The 23911-nt window shown below is 46.3% G+C and overlaps 1 protein-coding gene across 1 annotated transcript in view; it reads left to right on the forward strand.

The window, feature by feature from the left end:
* The window catches only part of SLC28A3 (solute carrier family 28 member 3), a 365199-nt gene that overhangs the window by 311411 nt on the left and 29877 nt on the right, over window positions 1-23911 (forward strand). The window contains exons 15-16 of the mRNA XM_086961303.1: window positions 12896-12977; window positions 16465-16563. Of these exons, the coding sequence (XP_086817429.1) occupies window positions 12896-12977; window positions 16465-16563 (181 nt within the window). The remainder of the gene's footprint in view (window positions 1-12895; window positions 12978-16464; window positions 16564-23911) is intronic.

Raw genomic sequence — 23911 nt, forward strand, 5'->3', positions numbered from 1 at the left:
AATCGAGCAGCGTGTAATATTGGCTACTTGGAGTCCATTTTTGAGCATGGAAGGGTTCAACATTCCATTGGCTTCACTTCACAACAGAGTTATTGCCAGGGCATTTGTCTGGCAACAAATTGTTTGAATTCTACCCAGCAGAAAGTGGGCCTTTATCTGAATTCCTCCCTTTAGGAATGCCAACAATGGAGAAAATGTTGTTTGGCACATGTATGACTAAGTCAGGCCCAGTACAGGTAACAGCTATCACCTCAGGGAAGCATGAACTTTAACACTGACTATGAGCAGTGTTGGCCAGTTGCAATGGGCCAAAAGAAGTCAACAAAAACCTATTTCGTGGGGCATGGCTCTGCCGCGGAGCGTAATGGCCGCGATTTAGAGTAGCTCCAACAGCACCTGATTCCCTTCCTAACACCCGTAACACTAATCCGACACCCTAGTGGCGGAGCGACCGTTGGATTTCACGGGGCTACTGCTGAGCCAAGAATCGTCTCTGTGGGGCCATGCAGATGAAGATACGGCTGAAAGGATTTGTGGCCTCCTCTGTCCCTGAAGCCGGAGGCTGCAGTGTGGTGCAGCGTGTCGTGGCTACGCAGCGGACCGGGCCTGCCTGCAAAGCTAGATCGTGGTTGAGGCCCACAACAAGGGCCGGAGGGATCGAAATGGGGCAAAGGCCCCGAACGCCACACAAGCACCTGACACATCGTCGCATTCAATGCCACGGAGGTGAGCCGGGACTCCCTGTTTTAATTTTGGCCGCATCGCAAGGCACGCACCTGAAGCTCCCAGCGAGCCGCTTCTGCCCTGAGCAGCTGCGATCACCTGTGCACGCCACAAATATTGGGAGAGATACTGTCCCTTTCCTGAGTCCTTGAGCAGATGAACAGGAAGCCACTAGGCGACTGTTTCCTCCTTGGTGGCCGTATGAATGGACATCGAGAGCCTTAATGCCAGGGCGCAGTGATTGGCCCAGGAGCTGGAGCGCAGTGGGGGAGACTGTGAAGTAATATTTTGCCCAGAGGTGCGTGGTTGCCTCAAGATCCACCTGCCCTGAGGAGCTGCTGGTGCTACAAGGCGGAGATCCAGCCTTTGCGGAAAGCAATCTCCCGTCATACTCGGGGTGGAGAGGAGGCGCTGCCCGAGTGAGCATTAGAATAGTGTGTGTTTGCCTGGTGGGGGTCGAGTCTGTCAGTGACATAGCGGAGCTGCATCAGACTGGACTGACCAGTGGCACATGCCTGACCATCGACCTCCGCCACAGGACGCACCACATGTGGGGCCATCCCTGCTGTGCCTCCACTTCAACCATTTGGACCTCTGGGGGCCTTGGCTCCCCCCATCGGAGTTGCCATGCTTGAGGACATTTGCTAAAGGAGCCCACAGCCTTGCCGGGGAGTCGGGCAAGGCTGCTACAGTATTGGGAGAAATGTCGGATCAAGGGGCCATAAAGTAACTTAGCAAAATAAGCTAGATAGATATGCTCTCCCGAAAACGGCGATCTCTGAACCTCACCTCACTGCTAAAACGATAGCCAGATCGGAAGGAGATCTCCCTGAACTAACACTGAAGGATGTGATGGACGCTATCTCTGGGGTCAGATCGTCCCTGAAGCAGAGAATGGGTGCAATCCCATCGGAGGTGACTCTCATCAGGGCAGACCTGATAAAAATAGGGGAGAAAGTCAAACAGATGGAGATCACTACCTCCAGCCCCGTTGATGACTCATCGCAACTGCAGCAAGACGTCAGAGAATTGCAGACCTTCAGGAGGTTTGCAGAGGACAAGCTTGATGACAACGAAGGTTGCACCCGCGAAAACAACGTGCGCATAATCGGGGTGCCTGAAAAGGCAGAGGGGCGGGCAACTGACCTATTCGTAGAGGACTTTATACGTAACCACCTGCAACCTGAAGGCCTGTCTCAATTCTTCGTGGTTGAAAGGCCACACAGAATTCCTGGGGGAAGACCAAAGCCTGGAGTAACCCCTGCCCTATCTTGGCAAAGTTGTTGAACTTTCAAGACCGGGACGTCATCTTACAAAATACCAGCGTGGCCCCACCTCTTTGCTACAAGAATGCAGTAATCTTCTTGTTTCCCAGACTTCACCCTAGCTGTGCAGAAACAGAGGCGATCCTTTCTTGCTGTGAAGAAAAAACTGCGAGACAAGGGGGTCAAATATGCAATGTTATTTCCAGACCGTCTTCGAGAGGAGGCAGATGGCAAAGCCTGGTTCTTCGATCATCCAGAAGGGGCTGCTGACTGGTTGGAGGGCTGGAGAGGTGCAGAGTAACATAACGCTCGTTAAGAGTCAGCCACATCCAGGTCCATTGCTGAAAATGTTTCCAGAATGTAAGGTGCATTAGACCTATTTTGGCCTTAAACTCACAAACCTTGTTGGGTGGTGGGGGTTTATAGAGACATTCCGAGGAAAGGCCCTTTGTCAGCAGTACTATTTATCCTTCTGTATCTAATTTTGTTGGCCGCCCCCGCACAGGTAGCATGTATAGTATACAGAACTGGGGAGGGATCGGGGTTGCGGATCCTCTCACCCCCATATTAGACTACTTTTAGCTACAAGTTTGGGCGACAGGCACGGTTTGTTAGAGGGGCAGTTTATGGCCCAGAGTGCAGGGTAGCAGGGTGGGTTTCTCCATAGACAGTAGGAGGGATGCACAGACCATACATGTAACAGTGACTACATACTGAGACACAAGCTTTAGACTCCTTAGCTGGAATGTCAACGGATTCGGGGACAAACTAAAACGTTGCATAGCTTTACAACACATCAAACGACACTCCCCAGATGTTGTACTCCTTCAGGAGTCCCACCTGGTTGGCAATTCCTGCAAAGGACTGAATAGATGGGGCTACCGACTAGTGGCACACTCTGGCTTCCAGGGGAGTGGGCATCACATTTAAACACTCCTTCTCGCTTTCCACACATCGCACTTGGGTCGATGACATGGATAGGTATGCCGCAGTCTCGGAGCAATGGGAGGGGAAGATGCTCACATTGATGATGGTATATGTCCCACAGGGTCTTCGGAGCCTTACCTTCAAAGACTTGGGTGCCATAATGCTCTCGCCCCCAGAGGGCCACCTCGTGGTAGGAGGGGAATTCAACTCAGTTGTGTCGTGGCTCCTCGACTGCCATCCACCTTGGCTCCTTGTATAGATGGCTTGCGGACTTTCAGGATGCCTTGGGCCTTGTTGATGCATGGCGAACATACCACCTTGACAGTATTCAACACACCTTTCACTCAGGGCACACAACAGCCTTTCCCGGATCGATTATCTCCTAATTCCAGCCGCCCAGATAGCTGACATCCACGAAATTAGGCATATGGCATCAGGTATATCTGACCACTCTCCTGTATGGGCTCATCTGGTCCTGGGTGAAACACAGGTGAGGATGAAGGTGCCCATCAACCCCTGGTCCCTCCGAAACCCCATGGTCAAAAAAGCACTCATACAGGCTACAGATAACTATTTCCTGAAAAACGAAGGATCGGTACTTCCCACCCAAACTATTTGGGAAGCTTTCAAAACAGTATTAAGGAGGCAGGCACTTTCCCTAATTGCAGGAGCGCATAAAGAGAAACTGAAAGACCTAGTTTACGTGGAGAATGAAGTTCTCTGTCTGGAGGAGGAGACTGGGGAGGAAATCACGCAGGAGAAACTCCATGCCCTGCATCTCAAACAGGACGGATATAAATCCATAGCCACTAACATGGCTAAGACACTGGGGAGGGACAAAGACGGCAGATTGTATGACTTGGGGGACAAGGTCGGGAAGTTACTTGCCTAGCTCGATAGAAAAGAATTGGCAAGTAGACTAGTACCGGAGCTGACAGATGATACGGGTGGGAAAATAACAGATTCGCAGGCAATTGTAAATGAATTTGCTGAACATTAAAGCTTTGTATATCGAACGAGTTCAACCTCATCCGAGGACGATTCTAGGGCATTGCTTAGGAACAAATAGCTACCCACCCTGTCGGCAGAGTAAAGGGACACACTGGACAGCTACTTTACAAATGATAAAATCGCACAGGCGATCAGAAACCTTCACTCTGGCAAACCCTTGGGACTCAATGGTCTACCGATCAAATTATACAAGCTAAAGCCGGATAAAATAGCCCCGCATTTACGGGCCATGTTTGAGGAGAGCCGAGAGTTGGGACTATTGCCACTAGATCAGAGGGTGGCTACGCTGGTAGCTATATGTAAAGAAGGTAAGCCGAAGTACAAGTGCTCCTCCTACAGGCCCATTTCCCTGTTAAACGCAGAACCCAAAACTCTAGCTAAAGTGCTGGCGAACCTCCTGACCCAAGTAATATGTAATTTAGTGCACCCTGATCAATTGGGCTTAATGCCTCATCGAAATACAGCACTAAACCTGCAAAGACTGCATGGGGTTCTAGGTAGGTTGGACACGATCCAAGAAGCTGCAGTGGTGTTATCCTTGGATGCCTCTATGGCGTTTGATACACTAGAGAGGCCATATCTCTTTGCAGTTTTGGCAATGCTGGGGCTCGGGCCCGGATTCATAGGGTGGATGCGACTCCTCTATGTGGAGCCCCTGACTCAGGTCATGGTCAATAATAAGAAATCAGAGGTGTTCGGGGTGGGATGGGGGACCCACCAAGGATGTCCGCTGTCGCCCCTGCTTTTTGCTCTCTCTCAGGAGCCATTGGCCGCATGGATCCACTGGGCCCCAACAATACGGGGGCTTAAATGGACTGAAGAGTGGGAGGACCACATCTCCCTGTATGCGGATGACATCCTTCTTTATCTTGCTTCCCCAAAAGCATCCCTCCATACAGTGCTTAACATCTTCACGAACTTTGGTAAATATTTGTGGTACACAATTAATTGGAGCAAGTCCCTTATGTATGTCCTTGGAGGAGATCCTCCTCCCCCGCCCAAAAGGTGCCCTATACAAGTGGCAAGAAAAGGCTTCCAGTACTTGGGTGTCTTTATTACCACAGACTCCAAAATCAGGTACGAGCGTAACCTGCTTTCCCACGCTGCAGAGACTGAGGCGTGATGTGGCAACTTGGAAGGCACTCCCGCTTTCGCTGCTAGGGAGGGCGGCACTTTTTAAAATTATGTAGTTGCTGCTCTTCCTCTGTGCATTATAAAATTCCCCGGAACTGGTCCTGGTGAGGTATTTTAAGGAGATAGAGGGCCTGCAGAGGGAATTGCTTTGGTATGGGAGACCCTGCATTGACTTGCAAAAACTAGCCTTGAGTTGGTACGACGGGGGATTGGACTGCCAGACATAAAAAGAGACTACTGGGCTGCGCTCCTAGCAGCAATTGATCATTGTACTTACCGCCACTGGGACGACCGGGTTACAGAATGGATAAATGGTTGCTGCCGGGTGATAATTACAACAGGGCTCTATACTCTAGACATCGCAAGTTCCCTTTGACAGGACCAACCAAACACTCAGTGCAGGTTTGGCACGTTGCCAACAGAAGCCTGGGGTGGGAACAGAAGCTCCCACTGGCCACTCCCCTGTGGGATGCAGAACAGCTAGGTACCCTGAGGACTACGAAGGGGTTCATCGAATGGGACCTAATCGGTATCTCGAAGATTGGGGACCTATGGGTGAAGGGGAAGTGGTTTCATTCTCTTCACAGCAGCAGGACTATGGGTTTGCAGACACAGAATACTGTAAATATTTGCAGGTCAGACACGCACTCATGTTGAATTTACCAAAGGGCACCTCCCTCCCAGACTCCTCACCGCTGGAGGATAGGCTGCTTGATGGATACCTTCCAAATAAAGTGATATCCCTGACTTATAAAAAACTGATCAATAAGACCTCAGATCCCCTGGGACTGTAGAAGACAGTGTGCCCAGGTAGGATCATTCATGCATATAATATGGGAATGTGGGTGTGTCCAGTACTATTGAAAGAAGATACATGACTGTTTGAGTGAGGTACTTGATGTTGACATACAACCCGAAGCAAAGAGATGCCTTTTGAATGTTTGGGAGCCCACTGATTTGAACAGAACAGATAAAACATCGGTCACGCTGAACCTAATAGTGGCTAAAAGGAACATTGCACAGTTGTGGTGAGTGGGGGAACCACCTAAAATTAAGGCCTGGAGGGCAGATATGGACTGGTGTATGTTTAGAGAAAAAACTGCATACGTTGCACGGGGTGCCCCAAAAAAATTGTCCTCTATATGGAGCAAAAGGAATGCCTATCGAGGTAATAAATGCTTCCCTCCAGCTATCCTCTTACCTGAAGAACCATCTACGCCGTAACCATTGTACTCTATCATGTAACGCCTGTATGACTTTTGTGCACAACAGTGTTTGTTTTTTCAATTTGCACAATCCCTTTTCATGTAAACTGGCAAGTCGACTTGCATTTCTTCAATAAAAATAATTTGTCACAAAAAAACTATTTCCATACATGTGTAGGTAGCTGTGACTTTTGTAGTTGTTTGTTGGGATTTTCTTGCTTAGGATCTGAAATACTTGACATTCACCTACTTTCATTTCTATGATTTGTTGAGAAATGGGTACCAGACCTACTGTTGCAACAGTCTCTTGAGGGTGACAATGCCTCAATGTCATTTTTAAGCTGGATGAACTTCCCAGTCTCACTATGAGTGAGAAATGACCAAGCAAGGTCCTTTCAGTAATACTCCACTGTGTTTCAGTGAGTTCACCATCGGCGTGCCTGAATGAATTGAGGTCCTTGAAGCAGCTCTGCATGTGCACGCCGCTCAGGGTCTCTCCAACTTTGTCTCTCCAGATCAGCTGCAGTACATAATGTAGGGTCATTTAGTGATTCTCTGGTGATCTCTCATTTCCTCAGTGAACTCACGCATAACTGTCTGTTGACATGGTGAAGGTACTCTTCAGCAATTGAGGCTCGGGTATCAGTGTGGTGAGGGAAAAGCTAGAGACAAAATCAGCAGGTTTTTGTCTTTGCTGAGGTAATGTAGGATTTTGAATTTATAGTCCTGAAGGCGAATTCCCCTTTTTCTATCTGTGGAATTGCTTCACCCTGGGGTTACCAAAAATAGAGAGCAGGCCTTGGTGATTGGTTATGATTGTGAAAATGTACCATATATGAACATTTGGCAATTTTCACAGGCCTACACTTCAAGGCTCTCCTTTTCTGCCTGTGAGTAGGCTGTCTCAGGGCCTGTGTGGCTGCTAAGGGCATAGACAACAACCCATTGAGCGGAATCAGGATGCATGTATCTTTGAGCAAGAATTGGCCCTATGCCGGGAGGCATCTCATCAACTACCAGCACAGTGTGTGAGGCGGTGTAAAATATGGAGAATTTCTTGCCTAAGTCATTCTTGCCTGTATATTTTCAAATGTTGCTTTGCACTGCTAGTGCCATTTGAAGATGTATCCCTTCTTTTTGAGTACTCATAAGGATGAGCTGATTGACGCAAAGTCAGGTATGCACTTTCAGATCCTTCCTTTCCCTCCCATTCCTGAAGTAGATTACCTGGTAACCCGCTCGACTTCCCATCAGGCCCCCCTGACCTCTGTTCTTATTTACCGCCCCCCTCACTCTAACCCTTCTTTTGTTTCCAGCCTCCAAGATCTCCTGGCCACACTGGGGATAAACAATTCGTCAGTGCTAGTCCTAGGGGACCTCAACTTCTGGCCAAACGACTCTGCTGAAAGCTCCCTCTCTAAGGAGTTCACTGATCTCATGGCCAGCCTTAATTTCACACCTCATGTCCACAGTTCCACGCACATACAGGGCCACACGTTGGATCAGATCTGGACCTTAAACATCCCCACCACACCCCCCATCATCTCCCCCTGTCCTTGGTCAGATCACTTGTTTATTTCATTCTCCCTTGCTCTAGCCCCTAAGACTAAGCCCCCCTCCCTAAGAACACCTGGGTTAGGAAATGGGGCAAAGTCGACATGTCATCCCTCTGCTCGTCTCTGGCCAAAACCAACCCTGACCTTTCCGGCTTGGCAGCCCCCGCTCAGCTGACCACTATTAACAACTGGCTGACCCAAGCGGGCGATGAATTTGCCCCCTTGAGACGAATTACGGTCAAACGAGCCCATGCAGCCAACTGCTGGTTTACCTCAGATCTTAAGGAGAAGAAATTGGCTGCATGGAGAGCCGAGCGAGCATGGAGAAGAGAGTATTGCCCTGTGCTAAAAACCACTTACCTATCTGTCCTTAAGACTTATAAACAAGGCATTCTTGACCCCAAAACTGAATTCTATTCTAATAGGATACTGGCAGCGGAGTCCCAATCAAAAGACATTTTTGCCACTGTGCATGAATTGGCCTCATCCGACAGAGCTACGGCTATGATCCCCCCCTCCCAATCCCTTTGCGACTCGCTCAACGAGTTTTTCGTTGAGAAGGTCGCAAATATTAAAACTAACATTTCTCTTCCATCTTCCACATTCATCATTCCCCCCCCCACCATTCCCAAACTAACTAACATTCCCCTCTTGACCAAAGTCACACTCCTCCCTCTGCTCCAAAGGGTGAAGTCGGGATCCCCCTTGGATTTTGGCCCCGCTCACATCCTGAGAGAAATCTTCCTAGCTTGTCCTACCTCGCCCCTCACACTCCTTAACGACTCACTCAGTAATGGGGTTGTTCCTAGTTTCCATAAATCCGCGGTTGTCATCCCAATCTTAAAAAAGGCTGGCGCCGATCCATCATCCCCTTCCAACTATCGCCCCATCTCTCTCCTGCCTTATTTGGGTTAAGTTTTAGAAACCCATGTTACCAGCACCCTGAGCACCCACGTGGAGACAAACCACTGCCTCTCCCCCTGCCAGGCGGGCTTTCGGCCCCTCCACTCTACGGAGAAGGTGGTGATCTCAGTGATGGACGGGCTACGTGAAGGCATTGACAACAACCTCCAGCAAGCCCTTATTCTTTTAGATCTGTCTGCCGCTTTTGACACGGTGGACCACTCCATCCTCCTCACCCGTGTCAGGGCGGCAGGCATAGAGGGCCTAGCCTTCTCATGGCTCGAGTCCTTCCTGAGCGAGAGGGCTCAGGCGGTCCACCTTGCTGGTTTCACTGCCGCCTCCCGCAAGGTAGTGTGTGGTGTTCCCAAGGGCTCTTCACTTTCCCCTCTTTTGTTTAATTTATACATTTACCCCCTCATTTTTATGTTGCAGCAGCTCGAGGTCACGGTGTTTAATTACGCCGATGATCTCCAGCTAATCTTTAACCTCTCCCATTCTCCTTCATCCGCCCAGAATGTTCAAACTGTCATGTTGTTCATTCAGGACTGGATGAACTGCAACCACCTCAAACTCAACCGGGACAAGACAGAGTTGGTCTTGGCCGGAGGTGGTTGCAGCCCCTGGTCTCCCTCTCATTGGCCCCCATCACTTGGTGCTCCCCCACTCCCGGTTACCAAAGTTAAAACCCTTGGTATTCTCCTCAACTTACAACTTTCTGTTCATTCCCAAGTCAGTTCTGTGGTGTCTTCTTGTTTCTTTTCCCTCAGGACAATCAGAAAGATCTCCCGCTTCTTTTCCCTCCCGGCTTTAAAAATCATCGTGATGGCAATGGTGCTCTCACGCCTTGATTATGGCAACATAATCTATAATGGCGCGCCGGCCTATGCCATCCATCGCCTGCAACTAGTGCAGAATCAGGCCGCTCGCCTGATTCATGGCCTGACCAAATTCCACCGTGCCACCCCTCTATTGCAGGCACTACACTGGTTGCCTGTGAGAGAGCGAGCCTTATTCAAACTTGGCTGCCTCACCTTTCAGGCCAGAATGGGCACCGCCCCTGAGTTATTATGCTCTGCCATCAAGCCCTACATGCCGGGTAGAGAACTTCGTTCCACCTACATGGCACTCCTGGTCACTCCGCGTTTTAAAAAGAAGACAGCCGGTGGAGCAAAATTTGCTGTCCTTGCTCCAGCCTTCTGGAACTCCCTTCCGGTGGAACTCCGCACCTCACCTTCCTATTTAGAGTTCCGGAAAAACCTTAAAACCTTTCTTTTTTCCCGAGCTTTTGCTGCCTAATCTCCCCTTGCTGCTGACGCTGGTCGCAATCTGAAAAGCGCCATGAAACCGCTTGGTAAAAGTGCGCTCAATAAATGTTTTTAAATTCAATTCAATTCACTGTATCTGGCTAGCTTTGGAAGGAGTGCAGAACTAAGACATTTTCAGGTGGGCAAGCAAGTGCCAGAGCTGAGACTTTGTTCAGATGTGGACACATGTCTTCCTGCAAGAAAATGTGGCCATAGAATTTCTGTGAGGTTGCCCCAAAGTGACATGTTGCTCTGTTTAACATGATGCAATCATCCTGAAGGGCATGGCAGACTTTGGTCAATGTTCAAGGCTAATATATCACTGTAGTTCAAGCAGTTGGGTATTCATTGGAACAACAGCTGAATTCTTCTTGGAATACCTTCACTGCTGAGCAAACATCAACACTGAGACTCTTGTACCAAAACAAACCATAGTGAGTTACAAAGCTTGTTATGTAGCACAGCCCTTCCTCCAGTTTGAGCTGGGGATAGCCTTTCTTTATGTCCAAATAAGAGAACATGCAGGCCCCATTCAATGGGTGATTCATGATTTGCACTTAAGCAACCTCTAGCTAGTGTGTCCCTTGTCAGCTGTGAGTGGAACTACACCCTTTGCACATAGCTGAGGACATCTGAATACCCATGACTCTTTTTGTACATTTCCAGATCCACAATTTGGACACTATGTAGGTAGGTTATCTGCACATACTCTGAGTGAATGGTAATATCAGACATAGAACATCTTTTTAGCCAATTAGAACATTTGAATGATTAGCTGTTAATAGGACTATTCATATATGTCAAAGTGTCCATTGTGCATTCAATAAAGGCAGAAGGACACACCCAAACAGCTAATAGAATGACGGTGAGACTAAAATGTGGGCTGATCAAAGATGCGATGGACAATGTCTCAAGCCACTGCCTGAAGTTTCTGAGCCAAGGATGCCAGGGTGAAGAAGGGTGACCTAAAACCCCTGAGGGTATGCGTAGAGTACAATATAATTTTGCATTAAATATCAGACCTAAAAAAGGACTGTGCAGTCTTCCTTTGTGAGCATTTGCATTGGTATTAACAGTTAGCCAACAAGACATTTCTGATTGAGTTCATCAGGAACACAAATTTAATTTTTCAATCAAGTATTCAATAAATGCTCTTACAATTCAGAGTATTCATATGCGTCCATGTGGTATCAATATACTCTCATTATATACAGTATATATACAGTGCTCTCAGTAAAGAAAGAGAGAGAGGTTTTTAGGGGAAATAGGGGTGGTTGGGTAAGTGAGGGACAGGATAAAGGTGGCCAAATAGATTGATTTCTTCAGTTCCTATAGTTTGTGTTGGGTAGTCGTATGGTAGTCTACGTTTCGACCCCTGGTAGATAAGGGTTATTAGTTCCTCATTTTGGGGTCTTCATCAGTACAAGATGGTGTAGGAGAACCTGAAAATATAAATACGATTCAGTGCATGTAGTCAGAAAATGGCCAACTGAAAATGATAACCTGGAATGTACCTACTTGAGATACGGCTCCGAATGACCAATCACAAGTGGCAGTAAAACGCTCACCGGTGTCTGTAATAAGGTATATGATCATCAGGTTATGTATGGGAAGGAACAATACTTGTCCTTAAAGAATGTATATAGTATGAGGGAAACTCACTAGAATGGACGTGCACTCTGTGGGATATTTATTCTCCCATTGATATATTTCACCAATCTTATATAGTCTTGTAACTATATGTAAATATGTAAATATATAAGGGACTACATCGACCTTTTCTTTAACGTACCACTAACATGACCCAGGTCGGGTAGTTTTAAGGGTCTACCCCGTTAAAACTCAACACTTCCTTTGGGAGCAGGCACACACTCTCAATTCAGTTATATCAGCCATTCCAAGCTGCTCATCACAGGTTCTCCCATGTTTCTCGCCTTCATTGCAATTTTAGTTTAGCCAGTTCGTTTTCAGTGGCTACATCTGCATGACGGAAAAACTCAGGCACATGTAAAAATACTCTGGCAACAGATACTCAGATACTCAGCTATGTGAGTTTTTCAGTTTCTCTTTCCCACACACACACTCGCTTACCTTTACCTCTCACCCTCTGGGCTCATTTTTGAGGTTTTGCCGTAGGGCAGAGCTGCAGGCCTTCCTGCTGTGCTGCACTAAGGCAAAGGAAGAGGGCAGGAGTTTGCCGTATCTATCAGATACGGTGCACTACGGTCCTTTTCCCCTGCGCCGGCGCACATTGGGGTGCTGTGTGCCATCGCAGGCACCCTTTGCACCATGGTGCAAGGGTGCCTGCGTTGCAAAGATAATTATTTTTGTGCAGGAAGGAAGACCTTCCTGCTCAAAAACAATCACAAGAGGCTTTTTCCTCCTTCTATGTGTGATGCAGAATGCAGCACTCATAGAAAAAAGGAAAACCGAGGAGATATAAAGATGTTTCTCCTTGTTGTGCCTTCCTTATGCCTTCCCGGAGGCGTACGTTTTTGGCGCTGCCTCAGCATTGTGAATTCTTCTAAATCTGGGGCAGTGTCAAAAAGCCATGGATGTTGCTGAGAATGCCCCCAGCAACACTCAGTGCACGCCCCTTTAGCACAGAAAACTGGATTAAATGGAACGGTATTTATGAGGCAGCACAAGCCACTTTTTTGGGCTTAATGCTGCCACGTAAATATCGAAAACAAAACGTGATGTTCCGACGGAGCATCTATTCCTGCCTTTCATCTTAACATGGAATCTCAAAAGTAATCACATAATTGATATTAAAGTGTGTGTAGTTGATTTTTTTCAAGTTACATAACACTTGTTAATTAAAAATTAATAAAATTAGTAACTGTTTGCACTTTTCATCTTTTTAGGTACGTTCTGAAACCATTGCCACCTATGCCCTCTGTGGATTTGCCAACTTTGGCTCTCTGGGAATCCAAATAGGAGGACTAAGTAAGACGCATATCATTCTAGTGCATCCTAACTCTATGTATAAGTAAAGTATTGATAGAAATTTTCTATGCACTTCATGCGTGACATGTAGCCACTTTACCAGGTTTGCATATAGCCAGGTTCTGAAGCTGGGATGGTGAAGTGAGCTAAAAAACGGTGATGGATCAAGCCCTGATCTTTTGACTGGGTAGGAGTATTCTGCATCATTCAGAAACTCTGTCCATCACCTTTTCCAAAATTAAAAAAGCCACTTTACCAGTTACCAGCAAACATCAGCAGACACTGAAAGTGTATTTGGGGTGGTGGGGAGCGTTTCTTTCTAAATACTTGGCTAAAATGGGGATTTGTGGCCTTCATATTGCATTAATGTGATAGTGGGTTCTTTTGGATAATAAGCAGCATTTTTATTCTATACCTCCATGCCCTCTGGAAGCGAGAGTGCAAGTCTCTTGATGTATGCACAGTCATGATCTTAAACCGAAAACTACTCAGTAACAATTGTCATTCAGATAAAACCCATAAGAGCTTTACTAAATGGTAGAGGGGCATATTTACTAGGGGATTCTGCAACCATAATGTCACTTTAACCAAGGTTCAGGTGGCACAATGCCCTGCTCCATATTTACAAAATGGCCTGCATGGGTGTTCCACTGCAACCCCCATTGCTTTTTGACGTTGCCCCAGATTTATAAGGATGTGTAAATCTGAGGCAGTGTCAAGAACTAACACCATGCAAAAGTAGGCATTAGATTGGTGCAGCGAGGAGAAATAATTTTATTTTTGCTCTTTCTATAGGTTCTGCATTATACAGCACACAAAGAAAGCGCAAAACGCCATGAATGATTGTTTATGTGCAGGAAGGGACACAATTAAATAATGACGATTTGCTACTTCTATTTATGTAACAAATTGCCATTAGTGATTATGAGTAAGAAGGGACAGCTTCTTGCACATAAACAGTCATTCCCTGCAACACAAACACTGTTGTATATGGTACAAAGGTTTCTGTGTTGGCGCTCAGGAACTATTTTTAGCACCAGCACTGGGGAAAACACAGAGGTGCTGCCGTATTCTTTCAAATATGGCGCATCTCTGCGTTTTGGAAATGGCGCAGCACAGAGCTGCAAAATTTGGCACAGCGCCACTCAGCGCCATTTCCACGTACACATGCACCATAGTTTTCAAGGTTGTCATGCTGGCTTCAGTCATGTCATCTGCATGTTGTGCATCATGGGAAAATAGGTGGAGGCTAAGAATGTGTTCATTCCACACCTCTGCCATTTCTAAGCGCTGTATAACAGATGTCAATTCTTAAACAAAAAATGGTATTCAATATAGTCACCACAGAAGGATGTAAGCCTGAGTCAACCATGTCGAGATTCGACCTCGTTACATACATCAAAGCACCCCATTTTGTTTGCAGCGCAGATTCAAGTGGCCATCTTAACGGCTTTAACACTATCAAATAAAATGAAACTGATATAATTTGGATTCAAGCTATTCATGTCACCGAAGATGATTTTTTGGGACTGTTGTCGAATTTTTCAAGGAAGACAATCTAATAAATCAACATTGGGCGTGTACTAGAAAATATAAATCTTTCTACTCACAAGATGTCCTATACATTGGGACCTTGTGCCACATTCAGCATGAAGTGTGGTTACCAGTTGCAGAGGTAACCATGTGATTTTCCTCTAAGACGTAATTGAATTTTTTTCAGAAGAAATGGGGTGAGGAGGGTAAGTGTCGCTTGATTCTTACCTAACCCGGCCTGCATCAGCTCAGCTGCCAGAGTATTCAGCATTATTATATAGCATACAAGGGGCCTCATTTATGAGAAATGACGCATCGCTGTGTGAAAGCAGCGATGCGTCACTTCTCAGTGCGCACTCCTTGCGACATTCCTGATGCGTCATATTTAATGTATGACGCAACATGTCGCAAGGAGTTACAGATACGTCAGTATTTCTGACATATCTGTAAGTGCAAAAGTGACGCATTGCTGTAGTGTGTCACAAAAGTGACGCAACTCCAGCAATGCGTCCTTTCACATGGGGCAAGCCCCATGTGAAAGAGCCTGCGTCAGTCTTACGTCTGCTGTGAGGCAGGCGCAAGATTTTGACGCAACGGTGTCCTAAAAGTGACGCAGTGAAATCTCATAGATTTCACTGCGTCACTTCTACGACCCTTCCTTGCGTCAATACGCCCCACTTGCATACATTATACCTGGCGCAGGTATAATGTGGCGCAGGGGTTTACAAAGTGACGCATCTACCTAGATGCGTCACTTTGTAAATATGGCGCAACAAGGTGCATTTCTTTCGCCACTGGTCCGTCACAAAAAGTGACGCACCGGCGGCGTAAAAGTGACGCACAGCCTCATAAATGAGGCCCAAGGATTATTAAGAAATTGATGCCGCCCTATTGCTTCAAATTCTATCTGTAACATACAATTTATGTTGGCACCTCACGTTTCTTCCCTTAATGGAAATACGTTATAGAAATTTTGTTAGACGTAGATAAATGTATTTCTGTTTTTCTGTGTTTTTCACCACATGCCAATTCTGGCTTCGTTGGGTGTACAGCTGAAGAACGAGCTTTGCATCACCGCCCAGAGGTGCACCCGTTTATAGCATCCCAATATGTACTGTCCAGAAAATGGAATGGACAGGGCGTATATTAAACACATACATCCAAATATAATGTCCGAGGATAATCTGTAATGGCTTTAGCATGCTTTCTGAGGGTCATTCTCGAAAAGTAATATCGCAGTAAGACTTGAATGAAATGAAATGAAATTAGATTTGTAAAGCGCATGGCTGCCAGGTCAGATGGAGGCAGGTAAAAAGGTGAACCAGTGCTTAATTTGTAAAAGAATAAGTGCCAGTGCCCTCCTCAGTAGGCTGCCACAGCTTGTACTACCCATTGCCCTTGCCATACTGCCAGTGATAGTATCAACATAACTACTAACCATCACATCCTTCAAGTGTGACATTTCAGACTATTCCAGGCACCCAAAGTTATAACAATGGCGTAGGCGGCAGGTGTTAGTCATTTTTAATGTATTTTGAATTAATAAACAACTGATATTGTGCACATCTCGAAATCAGACAAACAGTGCCACCAGGTGTGCTGGTGTTGACAATAAAGTGCCGGTGCCGAGCACCGTATACAACTAGCACAAATTAATCACGGAGGTAAACACCAGATGTGGGTATCTACTCAAGTGCTGAGGAACCTGACACCAAAGCAAGCACAACTTTTAAATTACGGATGTAATGGTTTACAATTGCCCTTTCCTGCTTTGAAACAATTATTTTCTATTTAGTGATTTTGTTATTTATTTGTGTCGCCTTATTTAGATGTTAATATAGCTTTCATAAACGGTTATCTGAGGCAGGGTTAGGCCTGCATGTGTAGTACTTTAGCAATAAAACTATATATATATATATATTTAATTATTCCGCTATGCACAATTTGTTTTCAGCATCTATGGCTCCTGGGAGGAAAGGTGATATAGCCGGTGCTGCTATCCGTGCAATGATTGCTGGCACTATTGCCTGTTTTATGACTGCCTGCATAGCAGGTAATGTATACACTTGTACAATTATTTCTTTATCTTTTTTATGAATCATTACATAACACAAATAAGTTGATTAGTGTTGACTGAAATCATCCTTAAATTCCATTGTGCCTCAATCCTTTGGAGGCCCTGCCCCCTATTTGCAAGTGGTTGACCAAATGGAGTGTTTGCAATTTATTTTAATTTGAATGTGGAATAGTGCAACATGTTTACGTCCAGCTGCATACATATGTATACCACTAATGAGGATTTTTCAGTCTTAATGAAGTACTATGCCAGTTCCCAATTTGTAATCTTTTGGTGCATGCATACTATGACAAGTGACTTCATAACACATTACATTTTTCTCTAATTGTTGTTCATTTTTTATTCTTGCTATTTATTTATTTCATCATTTATTATGAATTTTCAAATGGTGCAGTAAACCTTAGGAAGTCTGCGTGTTACACAAAGGACATTTGAAAAATAGCAACTCTTTTCTTAGAACACATTTTTTTTTAAAACAAGAAGAGGTAGCCAAAGAGAGATATCATCTAGCTAAACATATAAAGATTTCCAGAAAAGTATTTGCAAAGTTACAGACATCTTATAGAAGAGTAGATGCAGATGATTGGTTGCATAGAATACTTTAAAATCTTGGTAGCTCGCTGTTTTTAAATCGGTTTGCTTTTCCTAACATATAGGCCCATATCCGAGAAAATACGTTTCATATGCATACTTTAAAAACAACTTCACACTAGAAAAAGTTTAGACTAGAGGAAAAGCCTCTGTCGGGATTATCCATCACAACTTTACACTTCCATATGCCAGCTGCCAGATGACATTACGAGAATTTTTGCCATGTGGCGCAGGTTACACAGTTACATAGCCCATAGTTTCTTTGGCCGTCTTTGAATTGCTTTAATTTTCAGTTTACCACGTAGCCCGATGGATACACTGATATGAAAAGTGATTCTTGTTTTTGTGGACTTTTAGTCTGGACCCGAATGGTTGTGCCGTGAAATGGGTGTGATAGGAGGTACCATAACTCGAACTTCAGCTCCATGTACTGCAATGTATAGTTTATTTAGCGGTTTGGGAACCTTAACTTGTTATCAATGTTTACATTAAAGAAAAGCAGAGGGATCTTTGCTTGTGGACTCTTTAATGAAAGCAAGGGTATTTTGTCTAATACATTTCTGAATTCCACTATTCTAAAACCTGTTAGTGATGTGTGTCCTTTTTAAAAAAAAATCTTTTTATTGACAATTTTTCATAAAAAAATGCATTCCCACCCTCCCCACCCCCCTTTTCCCTGACCAAGAACACGTCAAAAAGATAAAGAAATAGCATATTACATACATACAACAGAAATTAATCCCGTATGATATACTTTACCATATGGGTACAAAGAAATAAAGATGATGATAATACTATATACAGAAAATACAATCATGTATGTCTCTGGATCCACAATAACATTGGTGACCAAATCCGCATGCCCATTAATCTTTTCTTAGGCCCTGTGTTTTTATAAATTGCAACTTCCAGGCTACAAGTGGCTAATAGTCTAGACCTCCATTGTTGAAATGCCGGTGGATCAGGATCTAACCATGCTGAGGCAATAGTAAGTCGAAGTATAGCCATGGCCACGAATATTAAGCCCTGAGTGTTTGTCTGCAATTCACAATTTGCTACCCCCAGCATGATTTCCTCCGTTGAGATTTCAATTCTTGTTTGACAAACCTCTGATAGAAATTCAGAGATGTCATTAATCAGCTTAGTCAGCGTATTACATGTGGCAAAGATATGTATAATATCGGCCCCGTATAGTGCACAGCGAGGGCATGTTGTTCCCTTCCCTGTTCCCCATTTAGCAATTTTCTTGGGGGTGTAATATAGGAAGAAAAACGTTTTATAAAATTGCGCGTGTAGCTTTATCGACATTAATGAATGTAATGCGAACTCAAATGCTATGCGGGGGATATTGGGATGTACTCCTAGTTGTTCCTGCCAAATTACCCAATGTTTGTCCATATCATCTGGGGCCATTAAATTCAATGTTTCATAGATTTCCCCAATTCTGGGAGTTGTTTTTTTACATAAATTATCAATCAATTGATTGTTCCGGAAATTCTCCTGCCCACCAGTTTTCTTCGTTAGGAAATCTCTAACCTGCAAAAACGTAAAAAAATCCCTATGGCAAATATTATATTCCTCATGCAGATCCTCAAAAGTCTTAAGACATCCTTGTTTATAAAAGCAGCCCAGTTGCACCATCCCTGCCAATATCCATCTATTTATACAATTGTCATGAAATATTAGAGGCAGATCATTATTATTATTTGTTGGTGTGTAAAATGAGAATCGCCCAAGCCCCAGCATTTTGCGTATACTGCTCCATGCTTTATAAGCCCCTACAATAGTCTTAAACTTGACTTTCTTAAAATAGTTATCGTTAGTATGTCGCCAGAAGCAACCAGCACAATCTTCTCCTAGTAGGAGTTCTTGAGGGGTCGGGATCTCTTGATTAATACTATTGATCGAGATCAAATTGGCGCAATATTTTAGGACAGTGGCCCAGTAATACAGCTTGAAATTTGGTAGGGATAAACCTCCCTTTTCCTTCGGTAATACCAATTGTGTGATGTGTGTCCTAGTGATGTCTGTAGTGAGTGCTGGCCTCTAAGGAGGATAGCAGGGAAGCTCGGATTGTAGATTTTAAGTTCAAAGGTTTCAAGGTTATATGTGCTCTATATTTTATTTATCCTGCTCCATGCAGTTATGGTCCGGCTTACATGCAGCCACCCTCCAACATTGCACACCGTCCACATTGTTTTTTTTAGTTTACAGACTACCCAGTTCATAGAAGAATGTTTTCCTACAAAACTTGCAGTGAGAATGTGCGATTTGCAGTTAGCCACCCAGATCCTTAGTAATTAACGAAACTCATTACAACTAAAGTTAAGAGCCAATCGAGCCGAGCCAGGAACCGGATCGAGCCTTCAGTGCAACGCTATGTGTTGGCCTCGCAAATTCGCACAACTACTGGAACAAATTGTTGCACAGTGTAGTCCCAGTATTAACTTCTGCCTGAGTTATATAACTCTGCAGTTGATGTTGCAATGAAGCACCTCAATCTTTCCACGGACTAAGTAAACTAGTTGAACTTTTCAGCTTCCTCATGACTATTGCCAGTGTTTACCCAAGGAGATGGTGGGCATGTCTGAACGTGTTATGTAAGGACCTGTCAAAGATGGCATGCGTGTCCGCTTGTTTGCAATTGCACTTGTCACTGAAGGCTTCTGTAGATATTTGATAAATCGACACACCATGTAAACAGTAGAAACAATATTGAAGGCTGTAGTTTACCTTCAGGCCTATCCCGAAGTGTAATGCCAGGTAGTAGCAACATATGTAAGAGTTTTTTTTTTATGATTTCGGAAGTGATTTATGTGTATGGAGTTTTTAATTTTTTCCCTGCCAAGTTTAGCTATTTCATTAGTAACTTTCCAGCCATCACTGTGTTGTTTCCTGGCCTGGTTTCAGCATAGTGAAAGGTCATATGTTTTCAACTCTTAGTGACATAATCGTGTTAAAGGTCATATAGTGTTAATTGGGGGTGTGCAAGTAATTATAAATGTGCTGCGATTTGTCAAAATGCTTCAGGTTTTCGACTACATTGTTTGAAGCAAAACAGCCATTCACTTCAACACACAACCTTGGTTGTAAAATTGATTTTTAAGAGGCAGGATAATGCACAGACGCCATATGAATCGGAGGTGGGTGGGGAAGGGGGGATGGTGGTGTTATGAAAGAAAGCCAGGTGGTGTATCAAACGTAGGCTTTTGAATCCACAACTGGAGTTAGCGTTTCTCCACCTTAAGATTAGTTTTCGGTGTTGGTGCGTCGGAGCTCATTGTTTTATTAATCTGCATTTTGCAGCAGGATGCAGAGTCTTTCTGCTCTTTGGAGGTCCGTCTTGGCTTGTGACTGGAGATTTGGCCGGTGAGTCACACAGAACGCTGAGGCGATTGTTATTTGCAGCAAGACCTTTCAGAATGCCTGGGTACAGCGTAGTTTCAGAAAAGTTACTCCTTCGGCGATGGACATTGAGGAGTGTGAAAGGAACACCAGGACTGCATGCTTATTAACACTGTTTCATTTTAAGGTTCGGTGTAATTTGGGATAGATGTTATTCAGTCACAAATAGAGGCAACACCATCTCAGTTCCCCATTGATGCAAGGTGTGATCCTGATACAATCGCATAATGTTTCATATTTGCCAGTGTTTGTGCAGTGATTTGGTATGACCCTGTAGCAGAGAATGGGCAGGAAATAGGCAGACTTTAGCGGTTGTACCTGTATTGACTGTGTAACAGGGCCCCATTTTATAAAACGTGCAATATGTTGATGGAAAAGTAATTTTTGTATTTATTTAAACATATTTTAATGCCTCATACCCCTAAGTACTTCCTGGATTTTAGAATGCAGTGTGGTGTTTCAGAGGTACAAGCTTGAACATTTGAGATGGAAGGGGGGTGGAAGGTGAGTGTCTGACTATTTGTCTGCATTATAATTCCTTTTATAAGATCCGTTTGGGTGTCTCTGCTTTACAGTTTCAAGACTGAGATGTGTTATGTTATGTTATGTTATTATGAGCTTATATAGCGCTGTATCACCCAGGGGTATCTAAGCGCTATCAGCGGACATGCAACATCAGCAGGACACCCGACCACGAGTTCACAGAGGCCCCCATGCTTCCAAAAATAGAAAAACTTGGCATGACTTCTGCTCTTGTGGATAAACGAATGGGTCGAACGTTGGGTATCTGCATGAAAAAGGAATTTGAAAGCCATCAAGAAAGTGTAGCTATAATCAGCTCTCTTTGACCAAGGGGGTGTGGCTAAGCACGCAATGGCAGCAGACGTGCCTGGGTAGAGCTCTGCGTTGAGCTCCCCTCACACAGGCAATTTCCCCGAAAAATTATCCCTACATGTGGCCCCCGTCGGCAGTGAGGCTGTGAGTAACTGTTCCCCACAAGCTGGCGAACTTTGGAGCTGGAGGGCGGCCCCTGACCACTTCTGCGGGGGCGGGAAGAGTTGGCCCCTGCCGTGGATCCTCGACGCCGGCACCTGCACCTGCGCAAACCCGAGGTCTGGCACTGTGAAGAGGCCAGGTAAGATTACAGGACGGACTCAGGACCCGGCCGACATTGGAATCCTGTTGTGTTCCTCCTGCTGTCTACAGAGATTAGCCGGACGGTGAGAAAGACCCCCTGCTGGCGGTGCGCGATCGGGGTGAGGGCCGCCGCCTTGGAGGTGACGAACGGAGGCGGCCATCTTGACGGGCTAGTCCCGACCGGGCCGGGGAGAGATCAGACGAAGACACAGCGAGACTGCTCCGGCCGAGGCCAGGTGCGACGGGACCCCAGAGGAACACGTCTGAGCCCCCTACCACACTGGGGCGGCGGCGGAGGGTTACTGTGGGCCGAGCTAAACTCCCTGGCCCCCTGCTTTCAAGTTGGGCGATCGGAGCGGCCATCTTTGCGGGCCTCCTCTACTCGGTGCGAGAATCGGCGCAACTTCAGGAACTGGTGGCCCTACCCTGGGAGGCTGTCGGAGACGACGCTGAGTGGGCATTACCATCGCCGGCATTAATGGACAGCGGGGCGCCCAGAGCCTCATGACATTGGTGCTGAACCAGTGGCATTGCGGACCTGCCCAAGGGAGCATGTCCCATCTGGCCCTCCCCCCCCCTGTTGACGGAAGACCCTGGCCAGCGGTCGGGCCTGGCAAGTACACAGGGACATCACCCTATGGGTGGCGACGGTGGGGCCTCCCCGGGCGGAGGAGCGGGCACGGCTGTGGGGCAGTGCCCGTGTGGAGTGAAGGCACTTGGGATTTTTAATTAAGGCGCCCCTTCACCCTACGGCCCGACTATATGCGCGGCTGATTGTGAGCTGGAGTCTCCCCGCGCTGGCAGTGGACACACAGAGCGCTAACCGGGACAGTCCTATCGCCCTTCCTACGCCTAAAGAGAGAGGGAGGTGCCATCGTTGGCTGGATTGGGGGCCTGGGACGGCCCGCCCCGCGGCTGGGAGCATCACTAGCCAAGGGGAACTGATAGTGGCCACCGAGACCGTCAAAGGACTGTACGACTATTCGGCGCCCATAACTAACGAACACTGGAAAGGCCACTTCCGGCTGGGCATCCGAACACCAAGGCTAGCTATCCTGATGTAAACTGAGAACACTGTCCAATATCCATGCTGGGCCAACCCTTGCGGTGGATCACCTGTCGCCCGGAAGACCTGAACCTAGAAAAGGCAAGGTGAACTGTATGTCTCACTGTACCCACCGGGCGGCGAACATCCCCTCTGCCATGCAAAGCGATTGCCGGGGTGCCCGGAGGGCGTGATAGCACAGTCTCACCCTTTCAGACAGCGCTCACCTGTAGTGACTGACACCGGACCACTCCCTACGCCGCGGACAGCCTTCCCTGAGAACAGTTGCACATTGACCAGTATCACGTTGCCCATGCCTGGAGGGCCCAAGACGAGGGCCGGTGCTGGAGGCGCACTAGTGAAGGGACGGATGGCGAAACAGGCAGACCAGGATCAAACCACCTCCAAGCTGGACACTATGTTGGCGGCTATGGAGCGCTTGGAGGAGTCCCTACAACTTACCCGAATGTCACTAGAGATGAAGATTGACAGCGTAGCCATTGACCTCACGCACCTCAGAGCGGATCATAAGAAACGCACAACTTCCCTTGAGGCTACCGTGGGGGGTTTCACACCCAAAGTAACACAAACGGACAAACATGTACAGGACCTCCTCAACCGTGTAGAGCTCTTCGAAGACCACGCCGAGGATGCGGAAGGGAGGGCGCGAAGAAATAATGTCCGTATTGTAGGACTGCCAGAAAGATGGGAGGGCAGAGAACCGGAAATCCGAATGGAGAAGTGGCTCATGGACCTCCTTCCCGAGGGATCCCTTTCCCCACACTTTGTGGTTGAGCGAGCTCATAGAGTGCCGGCGAGGCCTCCCCCGGAGGGTTCCAACCCGAGGCCAATGCTCATCCGAATATTGAATTACAGAGACCGCAATACAGTGCTGCGAGAGACAAGGAAGCTATCTGAGGTCAGGGTTGAAAACGCGAAGATAATGCTCTTTCCCGATTACACAATACAGGTACAATGGCAACGACACTCCTTCCTGCAGGTGAAACTGCGACTCCGCGACTTGGCACTGAAATACTCTTTACTTTTCCCAGCGCGACTGCGTGTGGTCGCTCACGGCAAAACCCATTTCTTTGACACCCCGGAGGCAGTGGAGGCCTGGTTGGACTCGGAAACGGATGTGGAGCC

The sequence above is a fragment of the Lissotriton vulgaris genome, chromosome 3_1 (genome assembly GCF_964263255.1).
Source record: "Lissotriton vulgaris chromosome 3_1, aLisVul1.2, whole genome shotgun sequence".
In the NCBI taxonomy this organism is placed as follows: Eukaryota; Metazoa; Chordata; class Amphibia; order Caudata; family Salamandridae; genus Lissotriton; species Lissotriton vulgaris.